Source organism: Emydura macquarii, unplaced genomic scaffold (assembly GCF_026122565.2).
Source record: "Emydura macquarii macquarii isolate MOO-44397 ecotype Brisbane River unplaced genomic scaffold, CSIRO-AGI_Emac_v2 contig_1119, whole genome shotgun sequence".
Lineage (NCBI taxonomy): Eukaryota > Metazoa > Chordata > Testudines > Chelidae > Emydura > Emydura macquarii.
The window spans coordinates 8,212,747-8,232,354 of NW_027131256.1; the positions used below are offsets into that span (position 1 = coordinate 8,212,747).

The following is a 19,608-nucleotide window of genomic DNA, read 5'->3' on the forward strand; positions in this document are numbered from 1 at the left end:
GTGACTGCCCCTATCATGCCAAAACAAAACCAACTCTTTTTGCATCTGTCCCAGTGATGTTGTGGCAACTCTTGGCTTTTACATTGTCTTCTGGAAGTCCAGGAGACTCCACTAGAACCAATTGTGGAGCTGATGCATTAAACTTCAGAGAGGGCACTAGAACACCATTGTGGGTATTTCCTTCCTCTGAAAGAAAACCACATGGTGCTGAAACAGTTGTACATGCCCGAGGAAGAAGTTGGCAGATATTCTGCAAGAGGGTGGATGAGGTGGAGGTCAGTAACATGGGCCTACTGCTGCAGCAGGCAAGAGATTACATGAAAATTCAGGCCAGCATAGAAAAGTGAGATACTTCTTTGGAGATTAATTGGGGATGTTGGGAGGCATCGAAAAACATCTGTGAAATTTCTGGTGATTCTTATATTTGCTCCATGGATATCAAACACATTCCAAGTGATTAATGCTGTCATCCTGAATACCAAAGTAGCTCATAATAAATGTTGGCAAATTGTTGAGTTAACAGGCAGGAGATTTTTCTTTTTTGCTCCTGTCTCTCGCCTTGGATATTTAGATTTATTTCTTGGTATTTTTCCCATCCCACTTCTGCCCCTTCCCACACTCCAGATCAATGAACTGGTGGTGACTTTTGATGCTGAGCTCCGCCTCCTGCGGCACCAGAAGCTGAAGCTGGACACACAGATGAAGTGTGCTGACCTACGTCACATCACATGGTTTGAGGAGCTGCTTCTCCTTAAGAACTTTGAGAAACACGAGGACACTCTCCAGGAGCATGTCAACAGCCTCAGCAATGAGGTGGAGGACATGCAAGTATGTAGGATACACCAGTGGTTCTCAACCAGGGGTCTGCAGCCCCCTGGGGGGCAGCAAGCCTGTTTCAGGGGCAGAGGGGCACCACAATTGAAGCCCGGCGCCTTGAGCACTGGTGCCCCCACGGGGCTCAAACTGGAAGTGGAACTGTGGGGAGCTCCGAGGCTTCAGGAAGCCCCAAGCCCCCCCCACACCCGGTGACTGAAGTCTGGATCCCTGAGGCCACCACCCCCGAGGGTGAAGCCCCAAGACCCCATCCCTCATCCAGTGGCTGAAGCCAGGAACCCCAAGGCCCTCCCTCCACTCCCAGGGCCTTAAATTTTTATAGCATGCTGGGTGGGTAGAGGGAAGAACTCAGAAAGAAAAGGTTGAGAATGCCTGGGATACACTACCTGATTTGTTACTACTGCAACTGACGGGCCTGGAAACAAACATCCCCAAAAGAGGTAGGAAAATCCCTCTGCTTCCCTTATGCACCAGCCAATTCCTTAGTGCTGAATTCTAAGAAAAAAGACATCGTCAGTGATAATACACGGACAGTCCTTGTAAACATAAATATTGATTCTTCTTTCCCTTCATGTTTGTATTTTTATAAACATTGGAAGTGTGAAATTAAAATCTATATCCTACCTTAAAATACACATTTCTCCTTTACAGGTGACTGTAAAAATAGCATCATAGGGCTCCACCTTTATTGCATCTCAGTGATTCCAGGTCATATTTGCTTTTTTTACAAATATAAAGGTGATTTTTCTAACTCTGAGGTCTACTAACTCATCCTGCAATCTGAGATTCAAGCTGGGATCTTCCTGGCTCATAAATCTTCAGTAACAGATTCTTCAGGCCATATTCTGCCCAGGGTTACATCTGTGTCACCCTTTCATTTTTCAAATGGGTAGCACAAGTGTAACTTCAGACAGAATTTGCCTCTTCAATTGGAACTTGACTAACAATGAAGAACAATGAAGTCAGTGGAACCATGTGCTTTACATTAAACAGATGCTTATGTGCTTTCCAGATTGGGGCCTAGAGTAGGGAAGAAAAAAAAAGTGACTCAAATTTCAAGCCTACCAATTTTGCTGTCTCTCTTTCTATATATAGATAGATGAATAGATAAATTGCTATCTAATTCAACAACTGAAATTCATACATTATAATAATAATAACCATTTATATAGTGGATTTCATCTAAAATTTTCAAAGCACTTTGCAAAAGTGGATCAGTTTCATTATCCTCATTTTACTGATGGTGAAACTGAAGCATAGAGAAGATAAGTGACTTGCCCAGCACCACACAGCAAGTAATTGGCAGAGAGTTGGGAATAGAAAGCAGAGAGCCCGACCTCCTGTCCCTTGTGCACTACTGGATATCGATGACATGCTAAAAGGTGCTGACAACAGTGTAAAAGGCTAATGCTTCAATAGCTGTCTATCAGTTTAAATGTACTGGGTTGTTTTACTTTTTTTTTTTTTTTTTTTTTTTTTAGTGGAAATTAGACAACTACCTCACACAAATGGAGGATAAAAAATACGAGATTACAAAGCTTCAGGAACGTGAGAAGGCACTTTATGCCACCTTCCAAGCGTCCCTTGGAGAAAACAACAAATTTGCCAGCTTCCTCACTAAGGTCCTGAAGAAGAAGATCAAGCGTGTTAAGAAGAAAGAAGTGGAAGGAGACAGAGGTTGAATATGCTGTTTCGCTAGTTTTATGTATTCGTTTACACAATTCAGCACTGTAGTGTAGAGATGGTACTGAACTATGTCCCATAACTTTGAAGCCCTGGACAGCTCTAACCTGGTTCCTGGACATAAACAAAATATGATTATGTCCAATCTATACTACAAGACCGAAGTGTATTGTAACCATCATGGGGGATAATAGTATTATAACCACATCCCTTGCACAGTTGTATCTGAAATGTAAAAAGACAAGTTGGTTCCTTTAAGTCACTGTTGAGGCATATTGCTGTTGGGTGGAAAAAGGGGGCAAAGTTTTACACAGCTGCTGCCTATGCTATACCTGATCTGTGGATAGCTGTCAGTCTTGCATCTGTTCAAACACTACATTTCCCTTTCAATCTATCCATTGACTAATGAGTGATCATAGACCCAATCTGTAACCATCCATTAGTCAATTAATAGATTAATTCCAAGGATTCAATCAACTGGATTTTCCTCAGCAGATAGGTTTTGAACTGTTTAATATTAGATAGTACTATTGATCTGAAATATTTCTTCTTTATCTTTGATTTGGCATTTGGTTTCAAGGAGTTGATCATGTACAGTATGAACTGCCAGCAAATGTAGGCAATAGCAACACACAGCTCATCTTTTTAGTTATTTAATTTCCTCAGCAGAATGGTAACATACAAGATGACTGAATTCCAAGGTTTCAATTCAGAATAACTACAATAAATAAAAAGGATCCATCTAGTAAGAAATGCAAAAAAGGAAGAAAGAAGGTGCCTTGATTTAACTGTGCATGTACCAGTACCTGTTAAACCCTTTCTCCACTTCTTTGTCCTGTGGATTCACTGAATTAGTGGAAGGGGCTGAAAGTAGTTGGGTCCACATATCCTTTTGTTATTCTCTCTAAGAACTTTTGAATTATTGGGGATGTGTTCACTCAGACTCAATGGGCACCATCCTTCCATCTCTTAAGTAGGGATCTGCAAAGATAACATACTAGAACACCTATTGCTGTAAGTGATCTTTCCACACCTGGTATGAACTTTAAAAATAAAACTATTTGAGCAATTGCGTCCAAAGAAGCCAACCTGACATTTCTTACAACAGAATACCTTTTTCTTTCTGTCTTCTGACAGCTCAAAAATAAACACGTGACATTTTACCAGTTTAGTTTCCCCAAAAATTCACCCATGGGTTGTGTACAAGCATAAGAAAACTCAGTCCAAAGAGTCATTTTCCAAAGGGTTTTAAGCATCCTTAAATAAAGTATAAGAAAGAAAATCCATCCTCATCTATAATTCTAGGGTCCATACTGTAACTCTGTAATACAAGATACTGTCATCTTTTCCTTTGCCTGATACCTGCTGTGTGTAAATGCCAGCATGAATTAACTTGTGCTGAATCCTTTCAACTCAGTATTCATTTCTTTAATAGGACAACTTTTTGTACAGGTAAGATACTGTATATAAGTGAGATACTGTACCAGTCTAGCCTTATGCTAGATAGATCAATGTATCTAATAGGGAAACTAGAATCCTTGGGCAGAAGCCAATCACCATTTTGTCTTGTTCAAAATATATAATCACCACCTTTCTGGAAAACTAGCTCTTTCCAGTTACTCTAATGGCTTAATTTGCTGTGTCATTCTTAGACTGCAAACTCTTCATGGCCTGGAATGGGTCTGAATCCCTGAAACTGGCAGTGTCCGGGTGGACTGCAGTTTGCTCACATGCTGTCAGTTGCAGGACTGGGGTCTTAGAGGGTACTTTGTAAAGCACTGTTTCCATCTGTGGTGCTCTTTGAAAGATTTCATTAGCTTGTGAAAGCCAGTAGTACAGTTTTGCTCATTAGGGCTCCATTTACATGCTGTACCACCAGCACTCCTGTCACAGAGTAGAACCAGGGTTTTCTGAATGCTAACAATATTGCTTTCCTTTCCCAGATGAAGACGAGGATAGCGATGAAGAGAGTGATGATGAGTCTAGCCTGGAGAGCGATGAAGAAGATTCAGGATCTGAAGATGAAGTCTTTGATGACTCTGTTTGCCCAAAAAGTAAGTGAGCTATTACTTTCTTGTTCTCTCTGTTTATTTAGCTTTATGGGTAATACTGTGAATTTAAATTAAAAAACAGATTTTTTTCCCTATGTTTAATAATATTATTATGGCCCAGATTCTTCCCCTCCCTTGTGGAGTAACTCCTTGCTCCTTAAGTAAGCTAATGATGAAAATGAGACCACTGTGGCGGAGAGTATTACTCACTGTCAGTAAGGATGACAAAATCTGGCCTGTGAGTTAAATAGCAATTGGTTATTTGTAAAGAGGAGTAACAACCATTTGCAATCGATAAACATCTACTTCAGGTGTTACACATCACATAAGTATCAGTATTCCCTTGCTTCATCAACCTATAATAACTGCAGTGCAATGACACATTCTGGGGGACCTTGATTACCATCTTTGTGGAGAAGGTAAGCGGAAGAAAAAAATCTAATTCTTAAAAATCTAAGAGAACTAACTACTTTTAAACAAGATATGGTGAGAGCCAGTGGGGCTTGGCATTGGTGTTTGCTCCCAACTTCTTATTTGTTAAAAATGTGTACAAAAAAACCCAATAGGTTTCTTTTTCAAAACGTTATGTACCTGTAGCCAACATTGAAATACTTACAGATGGGGGACAAAGCATTAGGAAATCTGAGTTATTTTCCCATCTCTGCCGCCCTAGGCAGTAGGCACTCAGTATGGGTCTTTTCCCTTCTGTAAACTGGAAGTAGTGTAATACTTATTGCACCGGGGTGTTGTGATGATTTATTAGCTAGGGTTATTTAGGACCTTTGAAGAAGTAAAACACAAAGTGCTTTGTGTTATGTGTGAAGGACCATTTACCATTTCATGACTGTTTTCTCTCTGAGAGGTGGAACTGGATATGCTTGGATATGTAATATATGCTCTTACCATGGAAACACGAAGAATAGACTTGTTTGCTTTGTTTGTTTTCCTTCATTCCGTGGAAATCCTGAGGTCGGTCCCTAATTTGGAGGGTAAACTAAGTTCTTTGTTGCCATCTAGTGGACAGGGGCAGTAATTGCTCGTTGCCAGGCATATTTCTTGGATTTACCTGTAAAGATTAAAGGTTTTATTTATTTTTAAACTTGTCTGTTCAGCACCATTGTAAAATCCTACCCACTCATTCAGCAAGGATAAGTAACTGATTATGTTGACTGAGTAAAACCATTAGTTTAGTAAATGTTTGAGCTTGGTCTGGTGTATTTTTGTGACCAATTAACAAAGGCCATTTTCCAGGCCTGTTTATTTCTGATTTCATTAGAATTGATCAGCAAATTGCCTTGCCATATTTTTATAACTGAATTTTCTGTCAGTTTAGTAATGGTATTGTAATCCCTATTCTTTCCTTCTGCAACATGGTGGGAAGAGAATCCTGATAGACAGTTAAAATCTGCAAAGTACAAATTATTGATGCAAGGAGGAGGTGCAGAATGGAATTTGAGTTTTTATCTTTAATTGCTTGTGTTCTTGTACATTTATACGACTTGTGAGTAATGTCTGCTGTTTTTCGCACATGCTTAGTATTTTAATCAACACACTGAGCTGCTAGTATGGACTCCTTATCCCAAGCTCCCCCCCCCCCAGTCCCAATCTCCTTTCCCAACCTTTCCCTGTCCCCAACCCTCATCTCTTTGTCCCCAGTCTTCTTGCCCATCCAGTCCCAGTTCCCCACCTCTTGGCTCCCCATCTGATTTGTCTCTCTCTCCCAGCAATCTCTATTCCCCATTCCCACTGACTCCTGGTCCCAATCTCCCTTCCTGGGTTCCTTATCCAATATCAGTGACCCCCCTCTTCCCATCAATTCCTTGTCCAAGTCTCTTTGCCCAGCCAATCCCAGTTCTCCCTGTAACCCTTCTGCCAGACCAAGTCAGCAGCAGCAAGGGCCGGGTTCTATATCTAGGGGTCCCTCTCAATGATACAACACCAAACTGGCTCGAGCCCCCACCCAGTCACCTGGGAAATTCCACACTATCCCCTGGGCACCCTCCAAAGGGCAATACTTCCCCTCTCGCAAGCACAGAGTCTGAGTGTAGAAAGAAACTTTTTAATAGCAAAACAGAGATAACACCGCACTGGTTTGGGAAACAGTGCAAACAGAGTTCATGAACTCAATGAGCCCAAACCCATCCCAGAGTACAGGGCGTGTCCTGCGCTTCTCCCTTCCTTCTTGCCCCTGTACTGACCGTCGTAGCTGCAATATCCACCTCTCAGGTGTGGCTCCGCCCCGTATGCCGCACCAGTCCAACACAGGCCTGTCCAGGCCCCCTCTGCTGCCATCTCCTATCGCCTGTGGGCCTCACTGAGTCCCCCACTGTTGGCAACGACCATGCCGATCTCCCACCGACTGCAGGCACCAACCGCACCTGGCTCCTGCCGACCACTGGCCGGGCTGGCACCGACTCCGCCGACCGCTGGCTGCCCTCCTTTTTCAGGCTGGAACATCGGCCTGCCACCCTTGGGGAGCTCTGTTTAGTTTAGGGAGAAGTGTTCTATCATAACAGACTAAACCCAGTTTTGCTGACATCTGTTCATACAATTGCAGGACAACATTTCATTACCCCAGCAGTTAACACAAAGTGGTTTGTAACCCAAACCCAGCCATGCTAACCATTTCCCATTATGCTCCACACCTAGGTAAATTATGCTAAGTACTTAATTGTACTCATGCAGATACCAAGCCCATGCAAATAATGTGCCCCCCTTTACTCCGACACTCAGACCTGGCTTACATCCCTATGCACCCTGGCTCCCTGTCAGATCTCTTTCCCCTTCCCGCCCTCACCTCCTTCCTCCAGCTCATTGGTTCTCTGTTCCAGTCTTCTTGCCTACCCAGTACCAGTATCCCCCCACTTCTCATCTAATCTTCTCAGTCCCCCTTCCACTTCCCTCTCAGCTCCCAGAGCCATCTCTTTGCCCAGCCAGTTCCAGTCTCCCCCTGCTGGGTTGCATGTCCCAATGTACATGGGCATCCCTCCCTGCAGATCCAGATCTTGTCCCCTCTGTTCAAATCAGACAGGTTCCATCTCTATGCTGCCTCAACCTGGTGCGGGGGATCATTGAAAACAAAGGCAAGACAGGCTTCTTGTTTTCAGTTCTGGTGCTTAGAAATGGCCCACAGCAGCCCAGAGATGCAATTGTAGGAAAGCCCTGCTTTTAGCCCGGGGCTCGTGCATGCTCAGTACAACTGGAATCTTTGGGGAATTTAGATCCCTGACGTGAAGGCCACCCCATATCAAATTTCAGGTTCCTGCTCAATGCCTGAGGATGCAGAATAATCTCTCTCTCAAAAAAAAAAAAAGACTTCCAAAATGTAACATGGCAAAACAATGTGTTTTCCCCCAGTCTCATTCCTGGAAAAGCCAAATTATTGTGTCTGAAATTTTCCAAAATGAGTCAGCCTGAGGCAGACTTCCTGGGATGGAAAATTTCAACCCAAGGAGTTAAAGTTTGGCAATGGTGTAAGCAACTGAAAACAGGGCCTTATAATGGGAAATGTCAGGCAGCCTTAGGTGGGGCTTCCAGCTCCACCTATAATTATAGTAAAATCAAAACTAAACCAACGCTGCCACCCCTCTGGTTTAATTTCAACCTACCTTCCTCCTCAGACTGTGATGAGGCACTCTTTGAAAACACTCTTCAGCTCCGGGAGAAGCGGCTGGACATTGAGGAGGCCTTAGTGGAAGAGAAGAAAATTACTGATAATCTCAAAAAGGAATATGATGCCTTGGCCAAAAAGGTACAGTAGGCTCTCAAGTTCCCAACAAGCCTCATTTGGTCCTGTGTGGATGGGAATGGTGCGTTACTCACGTTGTCTCTTTGGCTGAGACTTTAAAACCACGTTCCAAACCTCTCTAAATCATCGAAGATCCATGGGCACGTTGGCAGGATTTGTGGGTGTTAAACCCAAAGACCTGGCAAAATTGCAGTGCAGGTGATTACATTCTGCCCACATAAATTCCCCTTTTAATAGCAGTTTGATGTACTGATCTTTACATCCTGTCCTCAAGTGGTGTGCAGTGTTGCTGTGCTGTGCTACACAGTTGTGGCATTCCATTATTTTAGTGGCAGGTGAAGTGACCCCTGTATATAGTACATGTAATGCACTTCAGGCTGAAAAGCATCACTGCTGAGAAATGAGAGATCTTGGAGCAGTTATTTGCTGTTGTCTCTATTTTATAGCTTAGCTGCATAATACATCTGAAAATATATATAAATCTACGCATTCTTCCTATTCTGAGTATTTCTAGAACACCCATCACAATAATAACGAACAAATAAACCTCAGCTTCGTTGAAATATTATTAAAAATATTATTTAAAAAACCCACACACCCTTAAGATTATTTAAATGTAATTTGCAATCTTTGTGAGTTCATCTTTTAACTTTAATTTATTCTGAGCTCTTGGGCTCTTTTTTCATCAGGGAGTTTAATTTTGTTATTCATTCAAAAATGTGGGTTTTTTTTATTTAAAGTTAAATTCTGCTTTGAAAAACTACTCTCCAAAAACACAGCATTGTGTAAGGGTCCGTATTTACTCTGTCACAAGGAAACCCAATCCAATGTGCTCAGTTTACATGTTTGTTTGTTAAAGAATTTTCTGATCTCAACACCCACATTCACCCTGGGATCTGGGAGTCAAACTGGGTTCTTTTCTTCTCACATTGCATCATCATCCTCCAAGCAGAATTTAGTAGAACAACGCTGTTGATGCATGAGTCACAATAGAATCCAGCACCCCCTTCCCATAGCTTGCGGACTCTGCAGGACTAATTGAAGTAAAAGCTTATTATTTTAGCACTGAAGGGGGCAGCTGTCACTCTGCTATGCACAGGGTTTACTGAGGAACAAGGGGCCACTTTTGCACCGATACAGTCATCATAGAACCTCCCTTTAGAAAGCAGATGCTTTCCTGTTACTGAGCAGGGAAGTTCTCTATAGATAACAAGACAGAACATAGTGTGGCCCTTCTGTACCACATTCCCTTTAAACTAGACAAAAGTTGCTTTCACTTTAACATAGAACCCAACAGTACAAATGTGATGTCTTGGGACCCTTCTTCTAAGCCAGTCCCAGAGCAGCCCTCAGTCACCATTGCCATGGTGGCTGGATTAGGTGCAAATTATGAAGTCCTCACATCAGTACGTGGCTTGGATCTCTGCAGGTGAAAGTGGTGGAAGCCAGCTTGGACACAGCTGAGGGGGAACTGGAGGCCTTTCAACGGGAGAAGCAGCAGAGACTGAATGAGCTACATGTAGTAGTGCCTCTGAAACTACATCAGGTGATGCAAGAGTGTGTGTGCTCCCTGCATCTGGTTTAGCAGCAGCAAGATGATTCCAAGCAGGTGGAAAATGGGCCAGTACAGGTTGTAACAGTAGCAGTATTATTCTCATGGGCCCACTGTTCATTGCTTGTAGTTTTTGTCCTTAGAGTTATGGGACCCTGGACTGACTTGGAATAGCTAGTTGTTGTTAAAGTGGAATTGTTTGCCCTTCTACTACTGGACAAGTAGAGTGGACAGGACTGCTCCGGTGCCTCTCCAGCTGGTTCTGTCCATGCTCTGGCACCGGCTCAACACCCTGGTCCCGACCCCGAGTTTTCTGGCCAACCTCCAGAAAACAATTCTGGAGTTCTTCTGGCCAGGACTGCACTGGGTCTCTGCAAGGGTTCTGAGTCTCCCCCTGGAAAAAGGGGGACAGGGCCTGTGCTGCATCTGCAGCCAGGTCCAGACCTTCCACCTCCAGGCCCTGCAGAGACTCCTTTGTGGTGCAGGTAGTCCAGGGTGGAGTGCACCGGTGCACACCTTCCTCCACCGCCTCCGAGGGCTCCGATACAACTGGCAGCTCTTTTTTCTTCACGTGAGAGGTCTTCTGCGAGACCTCTGTGAGCTGCCAGTCTTCTACCAGGACCTCCTCCGGACCTGGAGGCTTGTCTCCACAGCCAGGTCCATGGCGGTTGCCGAGGGGGCGGATCTCCTCACGAAGCCCCTGCTACACAGCCCCCATCTCAGTGTGCAGGTGGTGGAGTCTCACTTGGTGCACCAGAGGCTGGTCCTAGCAGGCATCACCAAGATCGGAGACCTCCTGGACTATGACCAGGGGGACTGGGTGGATCCCCAAGTGCTGGGTCGGCACATGGGTCTCTCCACCCTTCGAACCCCCCGACGCATACTCCAGGAGGTGAGGGCAGCCTTGCCCCCTGATGCTCGGGCCTACCTCAAGCGGGTCCTGTGGGAGGGTGCTTCCCGCCTGCCCCTCAGCCTTGGCCCTCTGGACCTCTTCATCAGACTTCTGCCCCGTGAGCTCCCCCTGGCCGCCTCCGCCGCACATCCTGAGCTGGCTGTGGGATCTGCAGCCAGTGTGCTTCCGCGGTTCACCCCGCATCACAAAGCCTGTCCCTTTTGTGGCGTGAGGGAGACCCTGGTGCATATCTACCTGGAGTGCTCCAGGTTGCAGCCCCTATTCCGGCTTCTCCAGAACCTCCTCCTGAGCCTCTGGCTGCACTTCTCCCCACACCACCTGTTCTACGCTCACCTCACACAGTCGCGGGACCTCCTCATCAACCTCCTCCTGGCCTTGGTCAAGATGGCCAGCTACACCACCAGGGAGAGCAGGTTGGCCGAGGAGGTGCTCTGTGACTGTGGGGCCTCCTTCCGTACCTCCGGCCAATCACGTCTCTGAGCAGAGTTCCTCTGGGCCATGTCCACTGACTCCTTGGACACTTTTGAGGAGCAGTGGGTGCTGTCCGGGGTTCTCTGCTCGGTGTCCTCGTCAGGTTCCCTCCGTTTCGCCCATTGACCTTCACGCCCATCCCTCTTTTCATTTGTTGTCCCCTGTAATTAGTTGAGTCCTGGGTTCAGTAACTCCTCCCCTTAGGCTGGGGGAGGGGCAAGCCCAACCACTTCCCAGTGCCCAAACACTACTGGACCAGTAGAGGACTACACTGAGTAGTAAGGCCAGGTGGCAGTGCTCATTACTGCAGCGTGACCATGTGCCTCAAGTATGGTATAGTTCATGGTCAGAAGTGTGCTAAGGGCTTGATCTTGGAGTCTTTACCTGGGCAAAATTCTCACTGAAGACAATGGGAGTTTTGCTCATTTAAACACTGGTGGATTGGGCACAATGTATTAATCCACAGATGTTGTCCCAGTGGAGACTGGTGATTTGAAAACAGGGAGCAAAACACCACACAGTGCTACTTTTTCCTCTGCCGTGGGTCCTTATGTTCTGTTACTTTATTTTGTGTCTTGCTCTGAGGTTTATGCAGAGATCACTGAAAAAATAGGACAGGCCCTGCCTGCCCTCACCCAGCTGCCTCTGGGGCAGGCTCTGCTCACCCTGCCTGTTTTATCCTCCTTCATTAAAACAGATCTTTGTTGCTCAGAAATTAAATGTGTCAGGAGTGGCCTTATAGCTCTGCAGACCCCCAGACTGCTGAAGCATGTAAAGAATTGCCTCCTGCTCCATTCCAGTTGGCAAAAGAGGAAGACTGAGCCAGCGGGTGTGCTGGGAATCCATGCAAGGCTGTAAGCAGGCTTTGATCATGCTGGGGGCCTGCCTTGTTGGGAATGGGCCTTCCCTAGGCTGTACTCTGCCAGGTGTGTTTAAAACATCCTGCTGTCTCGCACACTGGCTGTGTCATAGTCACTTGTCTGTCACCCCGCCTGCTGACTTGAGTTCCCAACACCATTGATGTGTAGTCAACAGCCTCGTCCGTGTCTGTTTCTGGCAGGTGGAGTATGTGGTAAATGGGGAGTTACCCAATGACCTCAGCCAAACGTTGGTATTTACCAACCAGTCCTTGGAGTATCTGCAGCAAAGGATCATGGTACTGCAGCATGAGAAGTTGGAGCAGAGGGAGCTCTACAAGCAGGCCCGACAGCAGCATAAGCAGCTCATCCGGGACAGGAGGGAGATAGAGATAAGGATCGAGAGTGAGTTCCTAAGCACAGTTTGTGTGTATGGCGTGTTAGGTCTCTTTCCACCTCTTTTCTTGCATGCATCTGTGCTTAATGTATACATATTGCTGGGTGTGAAGTAATTCACCCACTGCCTTTATCGCTTCCACTCTCTGCACTAGCACTGATATACCAGTGGGTTACTGTGGAGATGGCGCTGCCGGCGTCACGACCACACAGGAGAAATAAACAGAAGGAGTACAGCAGTAGAACTACTTTTTTTTTCATAGGCATCAATGGCTTTTCAAGAATATAGCTTGTTAATGAATGATATGAAGAAGTGCTGGTTAGAGAGTCAGAACTCCTGGCTACTGTTCCAGCCTCTGACTCTAAATCACTGTGTGGCCCTCAGAAAAGCACTTCAACCTCTTTATGCCAGTTTCTACCTCTGTTTAAAAAAAAAATACTTATATAGGATTAGTTTTTTTAAGGCTTTACATGAATTAATGTATTTACACTGGTTTGAGGTCCTCAGATGAAAAGAGCCATAACAATATCTAGCTCTTATATAGCACTTTTTATCAGTAGATCTCAAAGTGCTTTACAAAGGAGGTCATCATTGACCCTATTTTGCAGCTGGAGAAACAGAGGCACAGAGCAATGATATGACTTGCCCAAGGTCATCCGTCAGCAAAGCTGGGAACTGAACCCAGGTCTCCTGAGTGCCACTCCAGTGCTTTATCCATTAGGCAACGCTGCATCCCCATAGATACACTAAGTATTATCATTAACCTGTGAAAAATATTTCAGCATGCATGTCTTAAATGTGATGACTGTTCTGTTAGGACTGGAAGAGAACTGTAATCAGCTGATGCTGATGAAGTTTGGCCGGGTGGTGGACTTGGAAGCCCTGCAGACGCTCTCTGTTAACACAAACCTGGAAGAGTTAAAGATGAGAGTGATGGAGAAAGAGCATGTGCAAGCCCAGGAACTCAAAAAGTGGGAGGTAAGAACCAAGTCCAGGGGCTCCCAGGCCAGTGATTGAACTGCAGTTACAAGGAATCCACTTGCCTAGTAACTGAACAGCTGCATACAAATCTTTTCTGTGGGCATTCTTAACTTCTTTTCACCTGTCATTCTTAAACCATGCCCCTTTTCCTTCTGTATCCCCAAATCCTGTCTGCTTCAGCCCCAAATTGCTGTTACACTTGCTATTATGTACTGAAGGATCATGACACGTAATCACTGTTTTCTCTGAGGTATCCTAGGATGTTTTTCCTGTTGACTTTCAATTGGAGTGCATCATCTGACTCCCAAAGTCTCCTTTGGAAATCTCAGCTGTAATATTTTATTATTAAGAGCTTGGCCTCTAGACCAAATTATTTATTCAGCCTGAGACCCATTTATTACTTTGTAAACAGGAACCACCCACCAGTTATTGTTAGAATACCCAGGCGTTATGTCCTTTTAAAAATATGAAAAACATAGGGAACATGTGCAACAAATTTAAGAGTGATTGCAAAAGTCAAGAGAGATGGAAACCCTCCCATATAAACATGCACACTCTTGCCTGCTTTTAATTTAAGGCATTTGGCTAAATTGTTTTTCTCCCAGAACTGCACAGTAAAACATTACAAGCCTGCATATGTATTTCTGATATATTATACCTTCTTTTCATCTCCTTCTAAAGAAGTCAGTGGTAAAATGGTCTTTGGGCAAGATTTTGGGCCCAGATCTGCTGGGGTGATTCACTAGACGTCAGTGCAGTTTCTCTGAGTTTACATCGGTGTAACTCAGATTTACATCTGGCCCAGGGAGTTTTGCCATCCACTTCAGTGGGAGCAGGAGCAGGTTCATCATGAAACATCTTCTCTCTGCAAATTTGTGCAATATTATGCAATTTACCACTGTAAAAAACACAAAAACGTTTCCTTCAACTTCCCTCCATCCCAGGAGATAATTTTTGAGCTGCGGCAACGGCTGATGATGCTGATGAAAGAAAACACCAGCAAGCTGCAGCAGCTGAACAGCTTCTGCACTGAAAAACAGGGACTCGAAACCAAGCTGGATGCGCTGCAGAATAACCTGGTAAACTTTCCTGCTGCCCTGCCTGCCACTTATTCATGAAGGCATTTGTCTGTTCCCACTAGGATGCTTTTATAATGCCTTGTACTGCCCTCGGCATTTTATGATCTGGGTTAATGCTGCTCCACTTTTACTATGGGGCATCAACTCCACTTTTTAATTGCAAAAAGGCGGCATTCATCTGTACCCCTGCTGGAGTATGCCCTGCCCGGTTTTCCCTTTTAAGGCTTTGCTTTCTTCTTAAAGACTGCAAGGCAACCACCGTATTTATCATCAAAGGAGACTGCATGGGACTTCACTCAAAGCAAGTCCACCCCATTCCATTGTCTAGAGTGATCTGAGTGAAATTACATGTGTTCTCCCCTCCCCCCGGGCTATCTGTAATCGCCTGCACTGAATTAACTGCCACTTACTGCGTAGTCGTAAGATGCGAGTAAAGATGATGTAAACTTGTCCTATGCCTGGGCAGATGAGAGGAAGGCTTTGCTTTCCCAGCTGATGTGAAGCCATGCCTTCCCCAGTGCTTAAAGGGAGCTCTGTTTACCTCTTCCTACAGGGAGCAGAATTCCAAGGCCCCCGGAAAGCTGATATCCAGGAGAAAGAGAAGCTGATTACACTGGTCCAACTCCAGGCCCAGGAGGCAGAAGTACTCAAGGAGGAAATCACTCTCTTAAGCAGGAAAGATGGGCGCATCTTTCCACCTCCTCAGCCTCCACCCGCTACCAAGATACTAAATTAAAATTCCCTCCGGCACGAGCCTCATTCATTAGACATTTCCCTTCTGATGGGCATATGTCAGTGAGAGGCTCTGTCTGCAACCTGCACAAGTCCCAACAACATGCAGTGCGTCAAAGCTTGGACCGAATGTTTTGTCCTGTTCGCAATCTCCCCTGAGCCTCCAGATTTCCAGTCATTCATTGGACAGCTTTAATACAGAGGGGCTGTTAACACTTTGTCCCAGCATGCAATGCTCCCTTTTGAGCGGCTGTTCAGAGCCAGCTAGAACATCACATGCTGAAACCTGTACGCTCTGCAGGCTGATCATGGGGTGAGCTGCAGCAAACGGCTTGCTTTAATGCCGACTAGGTGCAGTCTTTATGTAGCCTTTAAACAAAGTCTGCACTTTACAAGCCATTCTTCCTGGCAATCAGATCTCTTTTGGGGTATAGTTGTGCACAGCCCATTTGCCCCAGACTAGTCAAGAGCCTAGCAGCTGGCTGGCACCAATTCACTTCCTTGTCTTCCAGCCAGCAGTGTAGCTCTTCCCTTCAATGCCTCTTGAAACATGATCCATTTTGCTCTTCTTCTGCTGAGTGGCAGGGGTAATTTCTTAACTGTGTTAAGGCAATAGACGCTTGCAGGATAACATGCATAAAGAACGGGAAGGGGTTGCACGGATTTAAATATGTAAGATCAGTTTGAAAGCTGGCATCATACTATAGATAATAAAAGTTTGTAAGCAGGTTGGAGTGTTTTGAGGCTAGTGTCCACATTAATTTTTAAGGCCAAAAAGGACCATTATGATTAGGGAGGGTAAAAGTTTCAAAAGTGGCAGATGTCTAAGTGCTTAAGTCAGTAAGGTGGCTTTTGAAATTGTTACCCTTAGACTGACCTGCATAATCAGGCCATAAAATTTCACCCACTGATCCCTGCTTCAAATTCAATCGCTTGTGGTTGAACTAGCGCATATCTTTTAGAACGCCATCCACTTTTGATTTAAAGTGCTGGAGAATTTTCCAGATCGTGCATCTTATTTTCAGATTGGAGCTTTCTTGACCTGAGCGTTCACCCACTGGATTTTGTAATGCGTATGCCTTAGGCAGATAGACTAAGGAGCCCTTTAGTATCACAGCTGGCAAAGCAAGACTAGAGAGATTTCCTTAAAGTTTGGGTTTGGTTTTCTAGGGGGTGTCTTGACAGACAGCACGAGTTAAAAGGGGTAACCCTGTAAAACCTGGAAAGAACGGGATACAGTAAGAATGCATGGGAGTCTGGTGATCTTAGGAAGTCAGGACAAGCTCCGGTGCAAATTTTCAGTAGTAGTACATAGAGGTAATAGAGGAAAAGACAGTGGGTGAGAGAGAAAATGGAGTCCCAACTCACATTCCCTTTTCTTGGTTTAAACTGCTGTCACAGTCTTGGCCAGAAAATAAGAGGTAGGTAGTTCGCTGGATACAATCATTGAACAATGTTAGCGATGTGCTACAGCGACTTGCACTGAATGAATCCTGGACTTGCTCTTATCCATTGTTCAAGAGGGAACAATTTTTGATGCGTGAGGTCTACCCACCTGAAATTGCACTCCTCAGTTCTATCTTTGGTACTTAGGTACTGAAGTGCAGTTAATGGGTTTGGTAAGGTTGCATCTTGTGATGCAGCAAGTCTTGACAAGGGGCAGTTGTGAGCGTATTCTGAGAGAAGCACGCTCCAGCAGCTGTCTGCTGAAGAGCAGGCTAGCTCAATACCACAGGTGCTTTCTGCTTGCTCCGTTGGGGGGCTCATTCTGAAAGGGGGAATGAGGAGGAACAAGTTGTTTAGAGGATCCCAGGACAAGTATGCTGTAGATAAACTTCTTCAGGGCCTGAAGGGTTAAACTTTTCCCCAAGAAGGGAAGGTCCTGGCTAAATTACAGGCTTGCCTTGGCTCAGTAGAAATAAGGAACTGCAATGAATGGGCATACTGAAGTCAGTGGCAGGGAAAAGTGCGCCTGCTGTGTTCGTTATGCAAGAGTGGTGGAGGCCTCAGTCTGTTCTCATGCTTGTTTGACATGGGGTAAATAGGGACTTGCTCCAGCTGCAATTAGGCTGCATAAGGCATGGTTTTCCCTTCTCCTGGAATCTTGTTGTTTGAGCTAGATTGGTGGTTCTTGCAATACTGCTGTCTCACTGCCTTAGTCCTCAAGTGGTGAAGGGCAGGTGTAGCCCACTCCTAGACGCTGGTGGCCCAGAGGCCTTTCTGAACCAACTAAACAAACCAAGCCCCGGGCACTCGGCCCCTTTTGAGGGTGTCCCTTGAGAGGTGTTTTGTGTAAGTTGAACCAGGATCAAATGTGTAAACCACTCTCAGTTTGGAGGGGAAGCAAAGCAAGAGCAGGACATAACGGCAGTGTAGCCACCAGGAGAGAACAGAGCGTGGGAAGCTTCATGCGTCCAGGGAGGATTCAGTCCTGAAGAACAAAGCGCTTGAAGACAGCAAGTGGAAACGAAGAGCAGAAATCCCAAATGGGCAGCTGTAATGCAGTTGCACCCATCACAATACAGCTAGTGTTTCTTGTGCTGGCTGCTTGTGGCCTAGAGGCCTCTCCTGGAAGATGGTGAGCACCCTCAGCTACCACTGACAGGGCACCTGTACCTGTGGCCACAGGTGCTAAAGGCTTTTGGAATAAGGAAACAGAGTAAACAGGGAGAGTCTGCACAAAAGCTGCATTTTTTTCTCTGCAGCTATGGTCACAAAGATAGAGAGAGAATCTCCCCCCCTTTCCAGCTACTTCAACGGTCCCACCTTGTTCCCCAGTGGGCGGTCTGTCTGCACCTGGAGCAGGACTAGGTCTCACCTCTTCTGCTGAATCTTGGCTTTAGAGGAACCAGCTGGGGACCCAGGGCAAAGCAGTAACTCAGGGAAAACATGCCACCCCCCAGCTCTTGCCAAGGAAGGAGACTGGGCTCAATATAGGAGCATTCAGCATACATCAAACCACAGAGAAGACAAAAGCCTTTATTTTAGCCGTTAAAGCAGGGGTTTGTCTTTGCAGATATGCTGCCACAGACGGTGTGTATGTGAAGGGTTGTTAATGCCAATATGTATTGTACATGATTTCAATCCATTCTGAGGGGCATGTCCCAGGAGATCCCTTCCAGCTGGGAGAGGAAAGGGGACCGTCCTTTCCCCAGTCTCATCTTTCACACAGTCCCTTCTGCCAAAAACACCTCAGACCGGTATCCTCTTCACAGATGTACTTGGCCCGATGTCCTACGCTGGCGTCGAGCAGAAGGATGCCCTTCCAGGTCTGTGTTCTGATAAACAGCCCGATGCTATTGCTGGAAGCTGCCCCAGTTTCTTGTCCCTTCCCGTTATCTTGCACAGGACGCCCTGTTTCTCAAGAGCATTATAAAAAGGCACATATACATCTATTTACAAGTGCATAAATATATAAATAGGGATGTTATACAAAAATAAATACCCAGTCTCTCTCTCTCTTTAGAATAATAGTCTTTTACAAAGGCAGCTTAGTCCCTAACTGGTAGGAGGAGGAGTCTCAAAGGGCATCTGCCGTGGAGGACTGCTGCTCAGATGCCTTGCTGGGTCTTGCTCCAAACAGCTGACCGCTGGGTTCTGGGAACACCGTTCTCCTCTGAGCTGGCAGCAGTCTAGCCTCTCTATTTCTTCGACTGGTACCAGGCCAAGGCAGCAAGGGGTACCTGAGAAGGGAGGGGAGCAAGAGCCAATTACAACCACAGGAAACAAAGCTCTGACCAGTGCATGAACACGCCAGTAAGAGCTGCTACTGCCAAGCCACCTTCTAATGATGGATCCTGTTGGCAAAGAGAAGGTGAGGTGGTGCTTGGCTCTCAACACTCCTCTGCGAGTGGCTGTGTCCCACAGAGACGGGGCTGCAGTAATCAAGTAACTGTGTAACTAGGGCACCTGACACTGAATGTGTTTCCCCCACTAGGAAGAACTGTTTTGGTGGATCAGCCTTCTGCAGAATGGATCGCTCTAACCTTTCATGAACTGTAGACTTAGGAGTGTGTCTTTCTATGCACCTAGTTGACTGACAGCCTGGAAAATGCAAGCACTGGAAGGGTTAAGGCACCGCAGTGGCCAACTACATGTCTGAGGTTCATCTCCACCCAAGCTAGACCAGTTTCCTGGGTGTACGGTCTCACAACAATGAAAATCAGCTGGTGCTAAGACCCCCACTTCCTCCAATACACTGGGCCAATTTTGTGGTCTCTACCGACTGTTCTGGCCCCCGCATGTTGCTACATAATCCTGGCAATTACAGCCAGTAAGCCTAACTTCAGTACCAGGCAAATTGGTTGAAA

The 19,608-nt window shown here is 45.6% G+C and overlaps 2 protein-coding genes across 3 annotated transcripts in view; one reads left to right on the forward strand and one right to left on the reverse strand.

Moving 5' to 3' along the window:
- CFAP44 (cilia and flagella associated protein 44) overlaps positions 1-16,079 on the forward strand; it is a 61,777-nt gene extending 45,698 nt beyond the window's left edge. The window contains 9 exon segments of the mRNA XM_067546427.1: positions 625-828; positions 2,316-2,511; positions 4,461-4,571; positions 8,189-8,319; positions 9,746-9,862; positions 12,313-12,514; positions 13,324-13,484; positions 14,432-14,566; positions 15,120-16,079. Of these exon segments, the coding sequence (XP_067402528.1) occupies positions 625-828; positions 2,316-2,511; positions 4,461-4,571; positions 8,189-8,319; positions 9,746-9,862; positions 12,313-12,514; positions 13,324-13,484; positions 14,432-14,566; positions 15,120-15,302 (1,440 nt within the window). The 3' untranslated portion in view covers positions 15,303-16,079.
- Positions 16,080-18,257: 2,178 nt separating this feature from the next.
- Positions 18,258-19,608, reverse strand: part of BOC (BOC cell adhesion associated, oncogene regulated) — a 70,753-nt gene continuing 69,402 nt past the window's right edge. For both annotated transcript variants that reach the window (XM_067546086.1, XM_067546087.1), the window contains exon 19: positions 18,258-18,981. In XM_067546086.1, coding sequence (XP_067402187.1) covers positions 18,797-18,981 — 185 coding nt within the window. In that variant the 3' untranslated portion in view covers positions 18,258-18,796. The remainder of the gene's footprint in view (positions 18,982-19,608) is intronic.